The sequence below is a fragment of the Chiloscyllium punctatum genome, chromosome 16, assembly GCF_047496795.1.
Source record: "Chiloscyllium punctatum isolate Juve2018m chromosome 16, sChiPun1.3, whole genome shotgun sequence".
NCBI lineage: Eukaryota > Metazoa > Chordata > Chondrichthyes > Orectolobiformes > Hemiscylliidae > Chiloscyllium > Chiloscyllium punctatum.
In genome coordinates, this window is record NC_092754.1 from 38,842,618 (window position 1) to 38,864,601 (window position 21,984).

General features: G+C 40.1%; 1 protein-coding gene across 10 annotated transcripts in view; it reads right to left on the minus strand.

Annotated features, from left to right (window-relative positions):
• Window positions 1-21,984, minus strand: part of nphp4 (nephronophthisis 4) — a 431,145-nt gene that overhangs the window by 238,146 nt on the left and 171,015 nt on the right. For all 10 annotated transcript variants that reach the window (XR_011962716.1, XM_072586737.1, XM_072586731.1 and 7 more), the window contains exons 7-8: window positions 13,633-13,784; window positions 6,698-6,824 (exon numbers count right to left, since the gene is read on the minus strand). Coding sequence is in view for 9 of the 10 variants with exons in the window: in XM_072586737.1 (XP_072442838.1) it covers window positions 6,698-6,824; window positions 13,633-13,784 (279 nt within the window). In the remaining variant the exon portion in view is untranslated. The remainder of the gene's footprint in view (window positions 1-6,697; window positions 6,825-13,632; window positions 13,785-21,984) is intronic.

The following is a 21,984-nucleotide window of genomic DNA, read 5'->3' on the forward strand; positions in this document are numbered from 1 at the left end:
CTCTGGTTAGGCCCCATTTGGAGTACTGTGTCCAGTTTTGGTCCCCACACCTCAGGAAGGACATACTGGCACTGGAACGTGTCCAACGGAGATTCACACAGATGATCCCTGGAATGGTAGGTCTAACATATGAGGAACGGCTGAGGATCCTGGGATTGTATTCATTGGAGTTTAGAAGATTAAGGGGAGACTTAATAGAGACATACAAGATAATACATGGCTTGGAAAGGGTGGATGCTAGGAAATTGTTTCGGTTAGGTGAGGAGACTAGGACCCGTGGACACAGACTTAGAATCCGAGGGGGTAAATTCAGAACAGAAATGCGGAGACATTTCTTCAGCCAGAGAGTGGTGGGCCTGTGGAATTCATTGCCGCAGAGTGCAGTGGAGGCCGGGACGCTAAATGTCTTCAAGGCAGAGATTGATAGATTCTTGTTGTCTCGGGGAATTAAGGGCTACGGGGAGAATGCGGGTAAGTGGAGTTGAAGTGCCCAGCAGCCATGATTGAATGGCGGAGTGGACTCGATAGGCCGAATGGCCTTACTTCCACTCCTATGTCTTATGGTCTTTTGGTCTTATTTGTACTATGGCCAAACAGGTTCATTGTCAGCTTGTAAATGCTTCCATTATGTCAGATGGCAGATCCTAAGAGTGGAGAAGTCTCTTGGTCAGCTTTCCTACAGAAGGCCATGGCAAATCACTGCAGTACTTGCCCACAAACAATGGAAATCCATGGCTCAACCATTAGAAAGGAGGACCAGCGAAAAGACCAGCAGGTGGAAGGATCATTTGGAGAGTTGGTGCAAACATGAAGGATCAAATGGCTTTTCTTTCTGCACTGCATCATCTGGGACTTTTTATCATGACTTTTCTCCTCTAGGATTTTCTGAAGTAATTATTTTATTACAGTTAATGTTAAATTCATAATTAGGAAAGCTTCAAGGGAACAGGAATTGAGCTAGCTCGAGCATTGCAACTAAGGAAATGAACATAAAGCTGAGTTAACTGAGTCACTTAAGTACCCAGAGTTAATGGCTGTATCTGCTGATGTTACCTCCACTCCATACAAGGCTCAGCAATTCATCCAGACCAGCTCCCATCATGATATTATGTGCAGTTATGTCATTTAAAGCTAAAATTAACTGCCATTCTCTGGAACACTTAAAACAAGACTGAAAGCTTCTTTTAAATACAACCAGTCACTCCAATCTTTTGCACAGCATCAGAAATCATTTTACATTCATTAAGAAGTGCAAAATTACACTGATTGTACCACTGAAACATATTCGAGCTGTTGTTTCTGTCCATGGTTTAAGTGTTATTCCCACTCAACCACATTTTCTTATCTTTCACAGGAAGCAATACTCCAAATTAGCAGACAATTGCTCAACCACAATTTTGCAAATGTGTTGGCATTCCTGATGTACAAAGGTTGGACTGATAAAACATTATTAAAAATTTTCCACAGAAATAAGTTTGTTCACATCGTCTTATTAAAATATTCATTTTACTTCACTAAGAAGTAACATAAATGAAACACTCCATGAAAAATAAATCATATGTTGGCAGGAAGATTTTCTGCATTCAAGGTAGATTGTGATTATGAAGATTATCAAGGGCATTTTTGAATAGTGAGATCACCAATCACACAGGCAATTTTATTCAATTATAGTTCAATTCAAATACATTACAAAAAAAAAGGATGAAAAGATGCACCAGTTCCAAAGTATCACAAAGAATCATTTTCCCTATCAAGTCACAGAAAGTGCAGAACAGGAGGAAGCCATTTAGCCCATCAAGTCCACATCAACACTTTTGCAAAGCAATCCCAATTAGCCTAAACCTCCTACACAGTTCTCTAATTTCATACAATTTTTTTACTCAATTCCCCTGTGAAGACTTCTGTTTCTCATTCACAGGCTGTGAACATTGCTGGCTGGGTCAACATTGGGGAGGTAATTGGATTATGACACTGCTATTAATACAGAGACCTAGGTAATGTTATGCAGATGTAAGTTCGACTCCTACCACAGCAGATGGAGGAATTTGAATTCAATTTTTTTTAAATCTGGAATTAATTATCTACTGAAGACCACAAAGCTACTGTCAATTGTTGGAAAAACCCATGTGGCTCACTCATGTCCTTCAGGGAGAGAAATCTGTCATCTTCACCTGGTTTGGCCTACATGCAACTCCAGACTCAGTGCAATGTTGGGCAATAAATGCTGGCCAGCTAGCAACACCCATGTCCTATCAGTGAATTAAAAAAAACATATTGCCTATCTCCACAGTTGCCCTTGAGAAGGAGATGGGAATCACTTTCTTGTACCACTGTATTCCATGTGGTATAGGTAGATGCACAATGTCACTAGGAAGGGAGTTTAAGGATATTGATACATCCAACACTAAAGGATCGGTGATATTTTCTCCAAGTCAGGATGGTGTGTTACTTGGAAGAAGCTTGTAGGTGATAATGTTCCCATACATTCATGGATCTTGTCTTTCTAGGCAGTAAAAGGTCACAGATTTGCAAGGTGCTGCAAAAGGATTGAGGAATTGCATCTGTTTCCACCAGGCAGTGTATTCTAAATTTAAACTATTAACTGCGCAAGAAAGGTTTCCTTTTGGCATCTTCTCTGTTTCTTTTGCCATTTGTCTGATGTATCTGCCTCCCAGTCACTTGACATTATCTAAAGCCCATGATTTTAAACAACTCTCTCAAATTTTCTGTTAACCATTTCTGCTCAAAGGAGAACATCCTCAGTTTCTGCAGTTGACTCATGTAACGGTAACCTTCATACCTGGAAAAATCTCTGCTTCTTCTTGAAAGCCTTCATAGCTTTCCCAAAATGTGAAGTCCAGAATTAGATATAATATCCTAACTTGGACTGAAATATTGTTGCGTATCAGTTAAATATGACTTGGAGTCATACAGTCACAGATGTACAGCACAGAAGGAGACACTTCGGTCTAACTCACCCATGCTTACCAGATATCCTAAACCTAACTGGTCCCATTTGCCAGCATTTGGCCCCTATCCCTCTAAATTCTTCCAATGCATATACGTATCCAGATGCCTTTTAAATATTGTAATTAAACCAGCCTGCACCACTTCCTCTGACAACTCATTTCACACATGCACCACCCTCTGCATGAAAAGGTTGTCCCTTCGGTCCCTTTTAAATCTTTCAGCTCTCACCCTAAACCTATGCCCTCTCGTTCTGGACGCCCCCACTCCAGGGAAAAGACCTTGTCTATTTACCCTATCCATGCCCCTCATGATTTTATAACTCTCTATAAGGTCACTCCTCAGCCTCAGATGCTCCAGGCAAAATAGTCCCAATCTATTCAGTCTCTCCCTATAGTTCAAACCCTCCAACTCTGGCAATATCCTTGTAAATCTTTTCTGAACCCTTTCATGTTTTACAACATCCTTCCATAGGAGGGAGACCAGAATTGCACACAGTATTCCAAATGTCCTGTACAACCAATGTCCTTTACAACCACAACATGACTTCCCAACTCCTAGACTCAATGTTCTAACTGATACAGGAAAGCATACCAAACACCCTGTTCACTATACTATCTACCTGCGATTCCATTTTCAAGGAACTATGAACCTGTACTCCAAGGTCTTTTTGGTCTACAACACTCGCCAGGACTTTACCACTTAAATCCAAATATTATTTGGAATTCAAATTCCACCATCTGCCATAGCAGGACTTGAGCCTAGCTTCCCAGAAAATTACCTGAGTTTCTGGATTAATATTTGAGCAATAATACCACCTGATCATTGCCACCCCTCTGTGATACCTGACAAAGTGTTCTGAGAACAACAATCATGATCATTCGGAGCATGTCACTCTAAGTTATGAAGAGGAAGCTGAATTACTTTGATTGGAGCAAAGAGGAGGTATATGACAGGTGTTTCAAATGCTGAGATTTGTGAATATTGTAAATATAACCAGATGCTAAACATGGGCTTCAGCATGAAAACAAGAGACATTAACTGAAGCAAGTCTCAACACTACAGATCAAAACAATCTTATTCCTCCTCACAAAGGTCTGGAGTGATAAGACTGATTGTAACAAAAAAAATGATAATTCATTTTTAAAAAGGTGATAATTTCATATTTCAGAATAAACTAATAAGTTTTTAAGACAGACACAGACCAACGTGAAATATAGAAGTTCCTGCACTTGTGGAATAGGTTATCTGGCATCGACAAACATAACTGTTTGAAATTTTATATGGTTTGTGCACATCCTCAAGTATTTCATAAAGACAGTTGGAGTGAAACATTCCTGCTTTTGAGCTATGTCTCTCACTGGTCATCTCTTGAAGATTAACTAGCTTTGGTTGAGGACAAACGTACATCATCTGTGAAAATAAATTGGCATTCCTGAACCTGGTGACCTTTACTCACTCAATACTTTCTTCTGTTTTTCAGAGGTGGAAGAAGTGAATGGGAAATTCAGTGACCTTTATTGCAAATCCTTTAACAGGAAATCTGGTTTCAAAGCGATGACTTCTCATTTCTCAATGCATGCATTAAGCAATGTGTGCTGCAGTAAAGTAACAACTGTGTTTGTATAAGGTTCATCGGATTTGCTACATCTGACATCAAATTAAGAGTATCATGAATTTTTATAGTCAACACATTTTAGCTTCACAGCTACTGAGTTATTATTGTCTCTCTAAAGAAGTAATCAGAAACAGCCCAGTGACCTGTAGCAATGATGAAATGTTGTAACAAACCATTTAATTAATCAGAAACGTTCTATAAAGATTCTAAACGTGATACTTTGCTTGATTACATTTTATGCACTAAAATAGCACGAACCTTGCAAAATGTGTAAAGCAAAATTATCCAACCAAACTGAATTAGGGCAAGCGTAAATAGGTCTATTTTGTACATTAGAGTTTAAGGCCCTGCATGAATTACTTAGCAGATCATAAATTAGTTCAAACACTTGCAAACATTTAGCTGTATTGCTGAACATCCCAAGACTTCTCAATCATCACAAACTTATCATTTAATGAACCATTCAATAGTGCCACCTAATGTCACCAAAATGAAACTTCAGGAGTAAAGAATCACTTTCCTTCAGTGAAATATCTGTTAACAAATCACACAAGATTCCTACAGTCATCAGTGGTGCCAATAAAACTCCTAATTCTGAGGCTTTAAAATTTATCATATTAACTCTATGCGTGACTGCCTCCCATGAGGCCTTCCTTCAACAGAGCAGGGTGACAGTAGTTAATGGATACATGAGCTTTAAGAGTCCAGAGTTATACACGCAACTGCCTTGCTTCAGGTCAAACTGAGGTCAACTGCAAAAGAACTCAGAACCAGAACATGCATCTTTGGATGCATGCACAATGCTTCACTCTATGATACACTAAAAGACATACAGTATGCTTTTGAACAAACTTGCACTGACTATTTAATTTTGGCTCGCCACATTCCATAACGATTTCACCCACGGATTATTAGCTCCCCGTATTTACTTCACTAATCAACATTGAATTCACCCTCAATTAATGTATCCATCACTTTATTCCTCATTCCACAAGATGTCAATCATCCCTTCAGACCATGTTAGATGATAACATACCCTTGGGAGTGAATTTCCCATGTTTCAAGAGACGAGCAATAAAATGGTTCTTTATATAACAGATTTTGTGCAAAATCAACTTCTAATTCAGTAGACCACCTTTTGTCACATTTAGATTGTAAGTTTCAACTGGGTTGCAAATAAAAATAAATCTCACGTCAAAGGCTCATTGTTTACTGAAGTCAGAAAATAGATCTCGACCTGACTCCAATCAATGCTGTACCTTTATGTCCATGGTCACGACTGCTGGTACAACTCCAATCCTAAAAAAGTGCAACTCTCATCAGAACAGAAAAACAAAATAGAATGGCCAAGAACATTTTAAACATCGAAGGACATAGGAAGTTTGGGTCGCGTTGTAAATTGTATCACAGCCACCATTGTATGACAAAATCAGGAATGCAATATTTGGATTTAATGGTGCCCTTTTAAGTCATTTAACTGCAGGAAACAGACCCATTTTACACCAGAATTTTATACAGCTACACAATCCATTTACAATCATGACCAAGATAATTGGATACAAGGTTTGCTTGTGTTTTCAACATCGCGAGATGTGGAATGGAGTTGTATTGCCTCTGGTAGGAGCTAACTGAGACCGGACAGATGACTCGAAAAATACAAGAACCAAAATTAATTGTTTTATCAAATATTTGTAATCACAATATGCCCTATATGCAATCTTTTAACTGGAGCTGAAGTTTGAAAAATAAATTTTGACAGAATGTCATCAAACATGTACCAAACATTGAATGCACTTGAGAATGAAATGAAAATACAATTTCCAAAAAGTAGATATAAAAACAAAAACCCACAGTTGATTAATCAACATTCGATTAAGGGCAGTGATTATTTCAGGATTAACCCTCGTATGACAGTCAAACATCATCCCAAACTGACAGGAGGACAGGATATTCACCAATGTACAGTCCCAGCAGTTCCTATTTAGCTGTGATAGGTTAAATCCAATATAAATACTGTCAAATATTAGTTGTTTCACAGTTTGTAGAAAATACTACTAGAAACCTATTATGAGAACATTGCAGACAAACCAAGTTCAGGAATCGCAGACTCACCTTCCCATCTGTTCCCGTGGAGCTGGAGAACACATATTCCAGGTGGAAAACTATAGCAAACATTGGCAGTTTTACCATTTCTGTCAGTTGGATACGGCTCCTGAGGACCAGGGACGTTTTTTGCGAACTGTGGTTAGAAAAGAAGCCACTTCTTAGAGTCATAGAGATGTACAGCACGGAAACAGACGCTTCAGACCAACCCGTCCATGTCGACCAGATACCCCAACCCAATCTAGTCCCACCTGCCAGCACCCGGCCCATATCCCTCCAAATCCTTCCTATTCATATACACATCGAGATGCCTTTTAAATGTTGCAATTGTGCCGGCCTCCACCACTTCCTCTGGCAGCTCATTCCCCTCTGCATGAAAAAGTTGCCCCTTAGGTCTCTTTCATATCTTTCCCCTCTCAACCTAAACCTATGCCCTCTAATTCTGGACTCCCCCCACCCCAGAGAAAAGACACTATTTATCCTATCCATGCTCCTCATGATTTTATAAACCTCTATAAGGTCACCCCTCAGTCTCCAACGCTCCAGGGAAAACAACCCCTGCCTATTCAATCTCTCCCTGGCATCTTCCTTATAAATCTTTTCTGAACCCTTTCAAGTTTCACAACATCTTTCCGATAGGAAGGAGACCAAAACTGCACTCAATATTCCAACAGCAGCCTAACCAATGTCCTGTACAGCCGCAACATGACCTCCCAACTCCTGTACTCAATACTCTGACCAATAAAGGAAAGCATACCAAACGCCTTCTTCTCTATCCTATCTACCTGCGACTCCACTTTCAAGGAGCAATGAACCTGCATTGCAAGGTCTCTTTGTTCAGCAACACTCCTTGGGACCTTACCATTAAATGTATAAGTCCTGCTAAGATTTGCTTTCCCAAAATGCAGCACCTCACATCTATCTAAATTAAACTCCATCTGCCAATTATCAACCCATTGGCCCATCTGATCAATATCCAGTTGTAATCTGAGATAACCTTCTTCGCTGTCCGCTCCACCTCCAAGTTTGGTGTCATCTGCAAACTTACTAACTGTACCTCTTATGCTCACATCAAAACCATTTATATAAATGATGAAAAGCAGTGGACCCAGCACCAACCCTTGTGGAACTCCACTAGTCACAGGCCTCCAGTCTGAAAAACAATCCTCTACCACCACCGTCTGTCTTCTACCTTTGAGCCAGTTCTGTCACCAAGTGGCTAGTTCTCCCTTTATTCCATGAGATCTAACCTTGCTAATCAGTCTCCCATGGGGAACCTTGTCGAACGCCTTACTGAAGTCCATATAGATCACATCTACCATGCCGCCCTCATTAATCTTCTTTGTTACTTCTTAAAAAAACTCAATCAAGTTTGTGAGACATGATTTCCCACACACAAAGCAATGTTGACTATTCCTAAACAGTCTTTGCCTTTCCAAATACATGTATATCATGTCCCTTAGGATTCCCTCCAACAACATGCCCACCACCGACGTCAGGCTCACTAGTCTACAGATCACTGCTTTTCCTTACCACCCTTCTTAAACAGTGGTACCACGTTAGCCAACCTCCAGTCTTCTGGCACCTTACCCATGACTATCGATGATACAAATATCTCAGCAAGAGGCCCAGCAATCACTTCCCAAGCTTCCCACAGAGTTCATGGGTACAACTGATCTGGCCCTGGAGATTTAACCACTTTTATGGTGTTTCCTCCTCTGTAATATGCACATTTTCAAGATGTCACCATCTATTTCCCTACATTCTATATCTTCAATGTCCTTTTCCACATGCAAATACTGATGCAAAAAATGTTTTCCATTATTCACAGCCATTAAGTGGCTTGCAGTCCAGACTGAGTTAAAGGCAACAAGTTAAGCCTGTTATGTTCAGCCAATACCTATCATTTCAGATTTTGCACAGAAAGTGTGCTTTACAGGCAGTTCTTCTATAACACAATGGTTGCGTTCTTGTGCAACCCCACGTTATAGAAAAATTGCGCTTTAGAAACAGCACGTAAAATGTTGGCGATTTAAACACATTACAGCCAACACACATTTTAAAAGCTCAACTTTTAGTAACAATTTGTCAATCGCGTTACAGCAAATTCGCGTTAATGGAATGCATGTTATAGCAGAATGACCTGCACCACAAACCAAGAGACTTCCAATAACCAATTCGACTCTGTCCTTTGATCCTCTTCTCAAAATTGCACACTCAAGAAAATGTTACTTTTCTGATTAGACATAGAACTCCAAATCATTTTCTTTTATATGCTTACAAAAAGGGGCAAGATTAGGAAAATGTATTTAAAATCTTGGGTCCATTTAGTATTGAATCATAGATATATTTAATATCAAATTCATGGAATTTTAATGAATTTTTCTGCAATACTTCCTCACTGTCTGCACAAGGGTGAACACACTGCCAATACTCTTAATCTCCGACTATGGCTAAACAGCCAAACATAGTTAATCTTGACCATACGATGTAGGAAAAGGTACAGAGGTTTCAACTTCATTACTTTTGGGCGATCAAAATATATATGGTATTTGGATCAAAGGACCAAGTAGGTGTGGAGTGCAATTCGCAACCAGCAATGCAGGACTCTAGCTGGCCACAGCATTTTACATATGATTCACTCTCTGCTGATAAGCGTCTAATGTTCTTTCATAAAACATTTCTAAAATATGCTTTGCAGCAAATTTATGAAATGCTCACAGGCCCACCTCAGCATCTTTGAAACTCAAACTTTGTGAGAAGATTTGTCGCTCGGGTGCTCATTGTTGTGGTTCTGTTCACCGAGCTGGGAATTTGTGTTGCAGACGTTTCATCCCCTGTCTAGGTGACATCCTCAGTGCTTGGGAGCCTCCTGTGAAGCGCTTCTGTGATCTTTCCTCCGGTATTTATAGTGGTTTGAATCTGCCGCTTCCGGTTGTCAGTTCCAGCTGTCCGTTGCAGTGGTCGGTATATTGGGTCCAGGTCGATGTGCTTATTGATTGAATCTGTGGATGAGTGCCATGCCTCTAGGAATTCCCTGGCTGTTCTCAGTTTGGCTTGTCCTATAATAGTAGTGTTGTCTCAGTCGGCTTCATGTTGCTTGTCATCTGTGTGTGGGGCTACTAAGGATTGTTGGTCGTGTCGTTTTGTGGCTAGTTGGTGTTCATGGATGCGGATTGTTAGCTGTCTTCCTGTTTGTCCTATGTAGTGTTTTGTACAGTCCTTGCATGGGATTTTGTACACTACATTGGTTTTGCTCATGCTGGGTATCGGGTCCTTCGTTCTGGTGAGTTGTTGTCTGAGAGTGGCTGTTGGTTTGTGTGCTGTTTTGAGTCCTAGTGGTCGTAGTAGTCTGGCTGTCAGTTCAGGAATGCTCTTGCTGTATGGTAGTGTGGCCAGTCCTTTGGGTTGCGGTATGTCCTCATTCCGTTGTCTTTCGAACTGACAGCCAGACTACTGCGACCACTAGGACTCATAACAGCACACAAACCAACAGCCACTCTCAGACAACAACTCACCAGAACGAAGGACCCGATACCCAGCATGAGCAAAACCAATGTAGTGTATAAAATCCCATGCAAGGACTGCACAAAACACTACATAGGACAAACAGGAAGACAGCTAACGATCCGCATCCATGAACACCAACTAGCCACAAAATGACACGACCAACTATCCTTAGTAGCCACACACGCAGATGACATGCAACACGGATTCAACTGGGACAACACTACTATTATAGGACAAGCCAAACAGAGAACAGCCAGGGAATTCCTAGAGGCATGACACTCATCCACAGATTCAATCAATAAGCACATCGACCTGGACCCAATATACCGACCACTGCAACGGACAGCTGGAACTGACAGCCGGAAGCGGCAGATTCAAACCACTATAAATACCGGAGGAAACATCACAGAAGCGCTTCACAGGAGGCTCCCAAGCACTGAGGATGTCACCTAGACAGGGGACGAAACATCTGCAACACAAATTCCCAGCCTGGCGAACAGAACCACAACAATCTTTGAAACTTTAGCTTGAGCCCACATTACAGTTTTGGTTGACATGAGATGGACTCCAATCCAGCTAGAGAATTTCCAAAAAAAATTTCGTGTCATTGCACTCCATAGGTAGATCAGAATCCAATTTCAAAGATACTACCTATTCTTATCTTGATATGTAGCAGATACAGGGTGAATACATTGTGAATGCAGCAGTCCAATTAAAAACTCAAATCAGCACTTTATAGCTGACAGACGCTCTTGATTTTCCTTAAAGTTCTGCACAGCTGCGCAAGTAAATTGCAGAAATAAAGCAAACTGCTCTATGTTAGTGGAACACAGGGAAGAGGGCATGACACAGAACAATGCAAAGAAGCCCAACATCATTTAATGTGTGCTCCACTGAATTAAGTTGTCTATCACAGACTTTCTAAAGATGTTTCTCTTTTGTTCAAATTTAATTACATCAGTCTGTGGTAAGTTTCCTGGCATTCTTTTAGTTGCTTACTTTGCTATTCAAAGCCTTACCTTAATTGGCTCCAAGTCCCATCAATCAAATATAGTCTGTATGGACTTATTATTTAGCAGCAAATTGTTCTTGAACATACCACCTAAAGCATAGGAGTAGAAGTAGGCCATTTGGCCCATCAAGTCATGGTTGATCCGATAATGCTCAATTCCACTTGCCTGCCTTTTCTCATTATCTTTGAATACTAGTCTTGAACATTCTTAATAAACCAGCTTCAACAGCTCTCTGCAGTAAAAAGAATCCTCAGATCTACGACATCTTGAGAGAAGAATTTCTCTTTATCCCTGTCTTAAATGCTGATTCTTACTCTGAAATTATACTTTCTGCTCCTCAACTCTCCCAAGGGGGTACAACCTCTCTGCATCGACCCTGTCAAGTCCCCGAAGAAACCTATACGTTTTATTGAGGTCTCCTTTTATTCTTCTCATCTCCAATGAGTACAAACCCAATATACACAACCTCTCCTCAAAAGAAAATCAATACCAGAATCAACCCAGTGAACCCCCTCTGTACTGTCTCTAATACTGGTATATCTTCCTTTGTACCAAAACTGTTCACTGTGTTCTTGCTGTGATCTGACTAGTTTCTTGTTATATAGTTTTAGCAAGTCTTCCCCATATTTATACTCCAATCCCTTTGGAATAAAGGACAATTGTCCATCTGCCTTCCAAATACCCATTGAACTTAGATGCTAACATTTTATGATTCATTCATGAAGACCCCCAAAACCCTCTGTTCTCAGCTTTCTTCAGTGTTTCTTCTACTATTCGGCTCTTCTACTCTTCCTGCCAAAGAACATTACCTTATATTTTCCCCACAGTATATTCCATCTGCCAAGTTTTAGCTCACTGACGTAACCTGTCTATTTCCCTCTGCAGAATCCTCGAGTCATCTAAACCACTTCCCACCTGTTTTCTGGGTCTTCCATACACCCTCCATATCAAAGTCATGAATATATACTGTAAATAACTGAAGCCCCAGTAGTGATCCAGTCAGTGGCACTCCACCAATACAGGTTGCCATCATTAAAATAACCCTTTTATCCCAACTCTCTGTCTTCTATTTGTTAGCCAATCCACTATCTATGCAGATAGGCTACTTAATATGTTAAGAGCCTATGTGCATTACTCTTTAGTGATTGTCTGTCGTTAAATATCCTTCTTCATGAGGTGGCTGCAAATCCCACCCTTCATTCCTGCATGCCAACCAACCCATTCCACACCCTGTGCACATTTATTGTAAAAAAGAAAATTTAAGGGTCAATTTTGAAATACCCACCAGCACTCCAGACTAAGATCCCACTTCCCACAGGTCATAAATATCTGGGACCTTCCAGTTTGCATAGCTGAGTGCTCCACTAACTGGTACTTTTAACTTTCACAACTTGGGGATCTTAATGAAGAGAACTATAGGCTTTTGTAGGGTATTCAACATTTATCTGGATTTTAAAAAGTCATCACACCAAAATGGGAAATAAGACAGCATAGATGTACCTTGACCACATGGACTGTGGCAGATCAAGGAGGCAGCTCAGTACTACCTTTATGAAAGAAGGTTAGTGCTGGACAATAAATGCTGGCCTTGTCAACTATTTCAGTGTCCTGTAAATGGTTGTTAAGCAAAGCACAAAGAAATTATTTCACACCAAGGTCAATTTCCCTAAATGCAGGATATGCTGCCAAATTTCCAAGGATCAAAATGTTGTCACAAAATCTAAGAATGAATGAATTAAATTAAAATGGAACTGAATATGTGTAATGACTTGGAATAGGACCCCTTTAAGGTCATGTTTGAACTTCGACTGCAGAAAAGCCCGATTATCGCACCATTACACAAAGCACCAGCAGTTTATTAATTCTTGCCAATAACCAGAGTGTATTCACAATTTAATTAACTTATAAATTATGGACCTTTCACACAATGACGAGAAACACCATAACTCACTGTCACTTGTGTAATATCTCTCATCAGCCTTATAGCAGCAATTGAAAATGTTTCTACCTTTTTCTGAGCTCCCAGAAGCAAAAATTAAAGTAACACAATATGTAATCATTGGGGAACAGTCCATATAACTCCACTTACAATAACTCTTCTATCTCTGTAGTAATTCACATGCAGACTCCAGAGATCCTTCCCGAAAACTGCCAGACTGAGCTACCTCTTAATTGATTTTCTGTAGATATCAAGATGCAAATCACAATATATGTGACAGCAGGACAAGGTGATCAAAAGTGGTCTTGATCTTAAAAGTTATATGGAGTTGGAGTTGTTTTGTGAAAACAAAATTTAACAGTTGGACAGCATGTCATCTTTATGCCTTAACAACAGATAACAACTTGGAATAGAACCAGAGTAAAAGAGCCCATATCTTCTACATTTGTAATATATTGCACCTCATTCACAATGAACTTTACCTTTTGGAGAGGTTCCTGGATTTTCCTTGCACTGTCCCAGGTATCAAAACTACTACCTGCGGCTTCTGAACGTAACACCAGCTGTTGTGGACGCAAACATGCAGCCTTCGTTCTTTAATGACAACTGTGTTTCCATCAGAAACTTGATCATTCTGTAAAACAAAGACAAAACGAACTGGTGTACCTCACAGACAAACAAGAACATGGTGAATTACTGCAGGTAATGACTGCAGGTGTGGCAGCTCTGAAATAAACACAAGATACTGGAAAAAAACTCAGCAGGTCAGATAGCATCCATTGAGAGATAGAGGGAAAAAAACTTAATGTATTATAAGAATAAAGCACTGCTTACTTTTCAGTTTACAAAATTCTGATTCTTGGACTTCAATGACTTAATGTAAGTGCACATACAATGCAAAGTTAACCAGGTGATTCTAATACACCTCAAATTTAATCAAAATACTAACCTGTTTTTGGGTTGGTCAACCAATAATAAAAGGCTCTAAGTAACAAAAGAAATTTCTAATTGTTTGCGTAATAAGTAACTGTTAGTTTCCAGCATTCGCTATAAAAGCAGTTTTACCAACAGACAAGAAGACCAAATAAAAATGACAATGCTAATTTTGTTTGACCTTTCCCAGTAGCTAGGACAGTGCAAAGAAATCTGGGAAAGTCTCAAGATGAATAAAGACTCAAGATGAATAGTGCCTTTGAAAGGATGCAAAGGAGCAAATGAGAAGTGGGAAAGCACAGTAAATGGTCACACCATGGTGTTTTGCATATGTTTTGCTTATCTCCAAAGATGTGGAGGTGCCGGTGTCGGACCGGGGTGGACAAAGTTAGAAGTTACATGAAACCAGGTTATAGTTCAATAGATGTATTTGAAACCACAAGCTTTTGGAGACCTGCAACAAAAGCTTGTAATTTCCATTAAACCTGGTGGACGATAACCTGATGTCGTGTGACTTCTGACTACTTCTAAAGAGACATTCCTTTCAAACATATTTGTAAAATTACTGTGACTTAGAACATAGAACAGTACAGCGCAGAACAGGCCCTTCGGCCCTCAATTTTGCGCCGACCTGTGAACTATTCTCAGCTCGTCCCCCTGCACTATCCCAAAATCATCCATGTGCTTTTCTAAGGACTGTTTAAATCACCCTGATGTGGCTGAGTTGACTACATTAGGAGGTAGGGCATTCCACGCCCTTACAACTCTCTGCATAAAGAACCTGCCTCTGACATCTGTCTTAAATCTATCACCCCTCAATTTGTAGTTATGCCCCCTCATACAAGCTGACGTCATCATCCTAGGAAGAAGACTTTCACTGTTTACCCTATCTAATCCTCTGACCATCTTGTATGTCTCTATCAAATCCCCCCTTAGCCTTCTTCTTTCCAACGAGAACAGACCCAAGTCTCTCAGCCTTTCCTCATAAGACCTTCCTTCCAGACCAGGCAACATCCTGGTTAAACTCCTCTGCACCTTTTCCAATGCTTCCACATCCTTCCTGTAATGGGGCGACCAGAACTGTACACAATATTCCAAGTGTGGCTGCACCAGCATTTTGTATAGTTGCACCATGATATTGCTGTTCGGGAACTCAATCCCTCTCCCAATGAAACCTAACACTGTATGCCTTCTTCCCAGCGCTATCCACCTGGGTAGCTACTTTCAGGGATCTATATACAAGGGACACCAAGATTCCTCTGCACATTCTCACTTCCAAGAATCTTTGCATTGATCCAGTACTCTGTCTTCCTGTTATTCTTCCCAAAGTGCATCACCTCACATTTAGCTGCATTGAATTCCATTTGCCACCTCTCAGCCCAATTCTGCAGTTTATCCAAGTCCCCCTGCAATCTGTAACATTCTTCCAAGCAGTCCACTACTCCACCGACTTTAGTATCGTCTGGAAATTTCCTAATCCATCCACCTATGCCAGCGTCTAAGTCATTTTTAAAAATGACAAAACATCAGTGGTCCCAAAACAGATCCTTGTGGCACACCACTTGTAAGTGGACTCCAGGCTGAATATTTTCCATCAACCACCACTCGCTGTCTTCTTTCAGAAAGCCAGTTGCTAATCCAAACTGCTACATCACCCTCACTTCCATGCCTCTGCATTTTCTCCAACAACCTACCATGTGGAACCTTATCAAATGCTTTACTGAAGTCCATGTATAACACATCAACTGCCCTACCCTCATTTACATGTTTGGTCACCTTCTCAAAAATCTCAATGAGGTTTGTGAGACATGACCTGCCCTTGATGAAACCATGTTGACTATCTGAAATCAAATCGTTTATCTTTAACTAGATTCTACTGCTGCCCCGATTAAGCAACCGATCAGTTGGATATATTTACAGTCCACATTATAGACATTTTACTTACTAAAAAAAAAATCAAACTTCAAATATAGCTAACATTACAAAATCTTGAGATGAAAGTTAAATGTTGGAAATCCGAAATCAGCATTTCACCATTATTACCTCTGAATGTAGTTACTATTACTTTTAGAGCTCTCAATTTGCACAAAGCAAAAACATAAACAACTAAATGAATAGTCAAAATACTTTTTCTGCCATCAGATTGAGGCAAGAACTCAATTGAAAAAGCAGAACCTCATGCATGGTAAACTCAGGATAAATGTGCAAACCACCTGTTAATGAACACTGAAAGAGACAGAGCAGGAACATAGAACATAGAACAGTATGGGCCCTTCAGACCTCGATGTTGTGCTGACCTTTTACCCGATTCTAAGATCAAACTAATCTTAGTGATTTTTGAGAAGATTTGTAGCTCAGGTTGATGTTAAGTCTGTAAGTTAGCTCACTGAGCTTGAGGGATTGTTTCCAGACGCTTCGTCACCATACTATGTAACATCATCAGTGAGAGTCTCCAGTGAAGAACTGGTATGTCCCATCGCTCTATTTATAGGTCTTGGTTTCTTAAGGTGGATCATGTCAATTACAGTTCTTTTTATCAAGGGAAAGTAGCTATGATCTAAGTCAATGTGTTTATTGGTGGAGTCCTGGTTAGAATGCCATGCCTCTAAGAATTCTTGTGCGTGTCTTTGTTTCGCTTGTCCTGGGATGCTGAGGGGAACAGTCACAAATGCAGTTGTCTAAGGAAAGTATAAATTTTTTAAAAATAAAGTGATGGGGTTATTTGCTTACAAAAAAATAAATTGCCTATACAGAAATCTACATGAAATATGAAACAAAACAGGAGAACTAGCGGCAATAATATGCAGATATAGCGAGAAGGAGAAGGTATCAAGATGACACATTATATGTAGAATATAACCTGAGAAAATGGAAATGTGATAACAACTAGATTGCAGAGATAAAATCAGTTGACTTTCACAACACAAAGGTCAACAGTGGACCTATGAAGTGTTCACTTATTTGTTGCATAAGGTCATGTAAGTTTAGGAGAAGCTAGATCTGATACTTTTGTGAGAGAGACTAGCACCAAATACCTTTGGGTTAAAAACACTGGCCAGTAACAGCTGTTAGAGTTAAGTTATAGTGTCATTCAAGTGGGCAAGCAAAGTTGTATGTTTTCCTCCTCAAAGTCTGCAGACAAGGACAGATCTCTCTCTCTCTCTCTCTCTCTCTCTGTGCAAGTGGCAAGGAAAGAGCATTTAAAGGCTCTGAAAATAACTTTTAGCTCAAGTAAATGACCAAGGTTCAATTGACCAGCTACCAAACTGAGGTTCATCATGATTAACAACAATGTCATGCAATTATCAAAAGCTAGGAATACTGTGACAAAGTCACCTTATTTCAACCAGCAAGTCTGGACTCTTGATCCACAGAATCTGTTTCCTTTGCCTATGTTTTGCACCCATGATATTTCTGCAGAACTGTCTATCTTATCCATTTAGACGGAATATAGCTTAAGTTTGCATTTTTGTAATTAATTATCTATTATTCCACTTTTTAAAGCATAAGTTCTTCACAAATAATACGTTTCTGCTCTTGGTTATCAAGAAAAACTGGCATGAATTTCTTCTATCTTAGATAGTGATCAAAATCAGGCAAATTAAACATTTTAGGGATGAAATCAGCCATTTACAAATTTGGAACGACTCATACAAGAGTGAGGTATGATTTCCAGCACATTCTTCCCATCATGGTCATGAAAAAAGGATAGCTTAAACATAGATTTATAAAGATTAAGACTAACAGTTAAAAACTGCTGCAATGCAATTTTCAAATGCACCTAAAAATAAACAGTTGTACTTATAATCCCAGCATTACAGGTACTTTTTCATATTGTTTCAGATGTTTTGAAGGGTTTTGTTTTAAACTTAAGATGGCTGTTCTCTTTCTCTTTAGACTAGATTAGATTAGATTCCCGACAGTGCGGAAACAGGTCCTTCGGCCCGACAGTCCACACTGACCCTCCGAAGTGTAACCCACCCAGACCCATTTCCCTCTGACTAATGTACCTAACACTATGGGCAATTTAGCATGGCCAATTCACCTGACCTGCACATTTTTGGATATAAGCTAGTTTTAAGTAATCCTTGTATCACTTTGAAAAACAGAACTGTGAAAATGATATATATATCTGAATAACACAACAAAATATTCCTGCATGCGTCTGTACAGATGTCATATCTGTTTCAAGGTTGCTGATAGCTTCTCATGCTTTTTATCAAAATTGTTTCCAACTTTGCTGTTGGCAAAGATTCAAACTCTTTATCGGATTCTTGTTTACTTTATTTTTAATAGCAATTCTGTCGCAAGTTTAATTCTTCCATTCTGCATTTATGTGGCAATTTTTTACTTACAAGGGGATACAAAAAATTTGGAAAGCAAGAACAAAATAATGCACATGTAATTAAAAAAGTATGGCTGAAATATTTAATTACTTTTACTTTGTATTCACAAGGTTTGAGTGATAATCTGCAGATAGCACTCATGTCACACAATGCCGGACAATGACAATCTCTGAAAAGACATCCAAAACAATTACTATAAAATGCCAAGCCACCAAAATCCCAAAGATCACCACTGGTAGCAACTGAACTGTTCAATTCCAGCTCGGGCAACTGTCTGGGTGGAGTTTGCATACTCTCCCCATGTCTGTGTGGGTTTCCTCCCACAATCCCAAGACGTGCAGGTCAGGTGAATTGGCCATGCTAAATTGCCCATAGCCCTCAGGGACATGTAGATTAGGTGCATTAGTCAGGGGTAAATGTAGAGTAACAGGGTAGGGGAATGGGTCTGGGTGCGTTGCTCTTCAGAGGGTCGGTATGGACTTGTTGGGCCAAGTGGGCCTGTTTCTGCACTGTAGGGATTCTTCTTCTGCGAAGTATACTGTGTCCATACAATCAGAGGTTGGGAATTCTGCAGCATATCACTCATTTCTTGAACTCTCAAAGCCTGTCCACTATCTCCAACAGACAAGTTCAGAGCACTGGATTGCATTCCATTTGCCTAGGTGAGTGCAGCTCCAACAATGAATGAAAAACTCAACACCATCTAGGGTAAACCAACTTTCTTGACTGAGAGCCGATCCACCACTTTATATCTTCACTTCCTCCCCATCTGATGGAAGGAAGAAAGGAACCCTGTGGTAGGTGATGGTCTGCCAGGGGTGTAAGGGAGAAGGAGACGGTCAACCATCAGCCATTTAATACAACTTGAACAGAGTTGAATGAAATATATTTTAAAAGAATCACTCAATTGTTGATCACAGCTCATGCACTGGCACTAATTCTGCAACACTGATAGCCTTCGAGGGGATTCTCCTGGCCCTCAACTCTTACTGAAACAATCTATAGAGTTCCATAGAGGGGCCCTTCAGAATTATGAACACCACAGACATGTCAGCCAATACTTATTACTCAAAGCATTTATCTCAAGGGTTATTCTTCAACTTGAATGACCAGAGTGTCTTTTTCATGAAGGTTTTTCTCCCCACTTTTCATAAAGTTTCTTTCTTCTATCCAAAACTTAAAACAAAGCCCGCATTATCATTATTGGTTTCACTCCAATATGTAAAAGAGATGCAGTGCTGACTAGACTGGTCAAAAGCATTATCCATTTTTCTTTTCATAATATATTTCTTTGCATTACTGTGAACGTTTACCAGCCAGCTATACTGCAGACACCAATTTATTTCATGGGCAATATTTCTTGCAGCATCACTGCCTTTCTTTCAGTTTGATGCTGGGCTTATAGTTTCATAAAACACTGTTTTCTGATGAATACTTGATTTGTTCATGAAATGCATACGATATTGTACATTTCAAATCATGACACTTTTGTAAAGATGCATTAGCGACTGTTATTATACCGTAGAGAGATACAAACATTTTCTTCTCCAAAATTTGCACTTTGCCACAGTATTTGTTTTATAGTTTAAAGATTCATCAAGGTGTTTTCTGTATTAGAAATGTATGCAGCATAAGATGAATTATTCATTCAAAACAAGTAAGATACATGGAATATGTTGTTAATAAAATAGAGAACTCAAAGAACTACTCATAATAAGTCACGATTTGCTGTGATCTATGCTGTGTGTAGTGACTGAGCCAGTTGGAGTAAGTCATATAGGATTGCTGAGGATGGATATATGGTCACAAGAGCACAAGAGTTGTGAGGTAATGCCAGTGACTGAGTTGAAAGCAGAGAGGACAGGAAGGGTTAGTTGTATGAGTAGAGGTAGTGAGAGCCCTTGAATTGACATGATGCATACAGTAATGAGAATTGTAGTCTGTGAGCCTTGATGAGGGTGTGTTCGGTGGCTAAGTTAGAGTGAATGATAGCCCAGTGTGTGAGAGATAGCAGAGACATGGAAGGGGGTACTAATCCTTGCATAGCACAGGAGATCATTGGCCTTCTTCCTCCCCTAGAACATAACAGAAGAGCTCAGTCACAGAATCAAGGAGATGAAGAGTGAAATATTGAGTGAGAAAAGTCACTGTGGGTCATGGAAGAGACAGGGTGCCAGGAATCTCACTTGACAAAACACTTTGCATTTTTCTGTAGTTTTGTGGACTGAAATAGCAAAATACTGTTTGAAAAGGCAAGAATGACTGCACTTTTTAAAAGTCAGTCAGTCTAAGTGCTGTTACACTGCTGCTGGTTTAACAGTGGGCATTTCTGTTTATCAGCAGCAGCAACTCGAAGGGCGGGAGCTTGCACCGGGGGCCTGCCGGGAGCGGGGAGTCACTGATTTGTGCTTTTAAATTTGAAGTCAGAGAGCAGAGATTTCTGGGAAAGGAGGGACTTCTTATTTTTATTTCCGTCCAGCTATATAAGTCAGTGTCTTCTTGACCGGAGGGGTACTAATATCCTGGGTAGGAAAGTTGCAGGTTCCAGGTTTTAGATCTTCCATCAAAAACAGGCAAGGTGGTAAAAGAGGGGGAGGCGTGGCCTTGTTAGTCAAAGATAGTATAATGGTGGCTGAGAAAATTTTTGATGAGGGCTTGTCTACTGAGGTAGTGTGGGCTGAGGTTAGAAACAGGAGAGGAGAGGACACACTACTTAGAGTTTTTTTATTGGCCTCCGCTGAGTTCCAGGGAGGTGGAAGAGAGGATTAGCAAAATTATTCTGGGTAGGAGTGAAAGGAACAGGGTGGTCATTATGGGGGACTTTAACTTCTCCAACATTGACTGGAAATGCTATAAATCTAGTATGTTGGATGGATCAGTTTTTGTCCAATGTGTACAGGAGGGTTTCCTGACACAGTATGTCGAAGGGACGACAAGAGGGGAGGTCACACTGGATCTAGTGCTTGGGAAAGAACCACGCCAGGTGTTTGATTTAGTTGTAGGTGAGCACTTTGGCGAGAGTGATCATAATTCAGTTACATTGAGTTTAGCGATGGAAAGGGATAGGTACATGCCACTGGTCAAGAGTTATCGATGGGGCAAGGGCAATTATAATGCAATTAGGCAAGAATTAGGATGCACAGAATGGGGTAGCAAAATACAGGGGATGCAGACAATCGAAACGTGGAGCTGGTTTAAGGAACGGATATTGCACGTCCTTGATAGGTATGTCTCTGTCGTGCAGGGAGGAAGTGATAAGGTAAGGGAACCGTGGTTTACTCCTCAGAAGACGACAGAGGCTTATGTGTTGATGAGGCAAGATGGTACAGATGAGGTGATGGAGAGTTACAAATCAGCCAGGAAGGATTTAAAGAGAGAGTTAAGAAGAGCAAAGAGAGGACACGAGCAGTCTTTAGCAAATAGAATAAAAGGAGAACCCTAAAGCTTTCTATAGGTTTGTGAGGAATAAAAGGATGATTAGGGTAGGAATAGGGCCAGTCAAAGACAGAAGTGGGAAGTTGAGTGTGGACCCTGTAGAGATCGGAGAGGTACTAA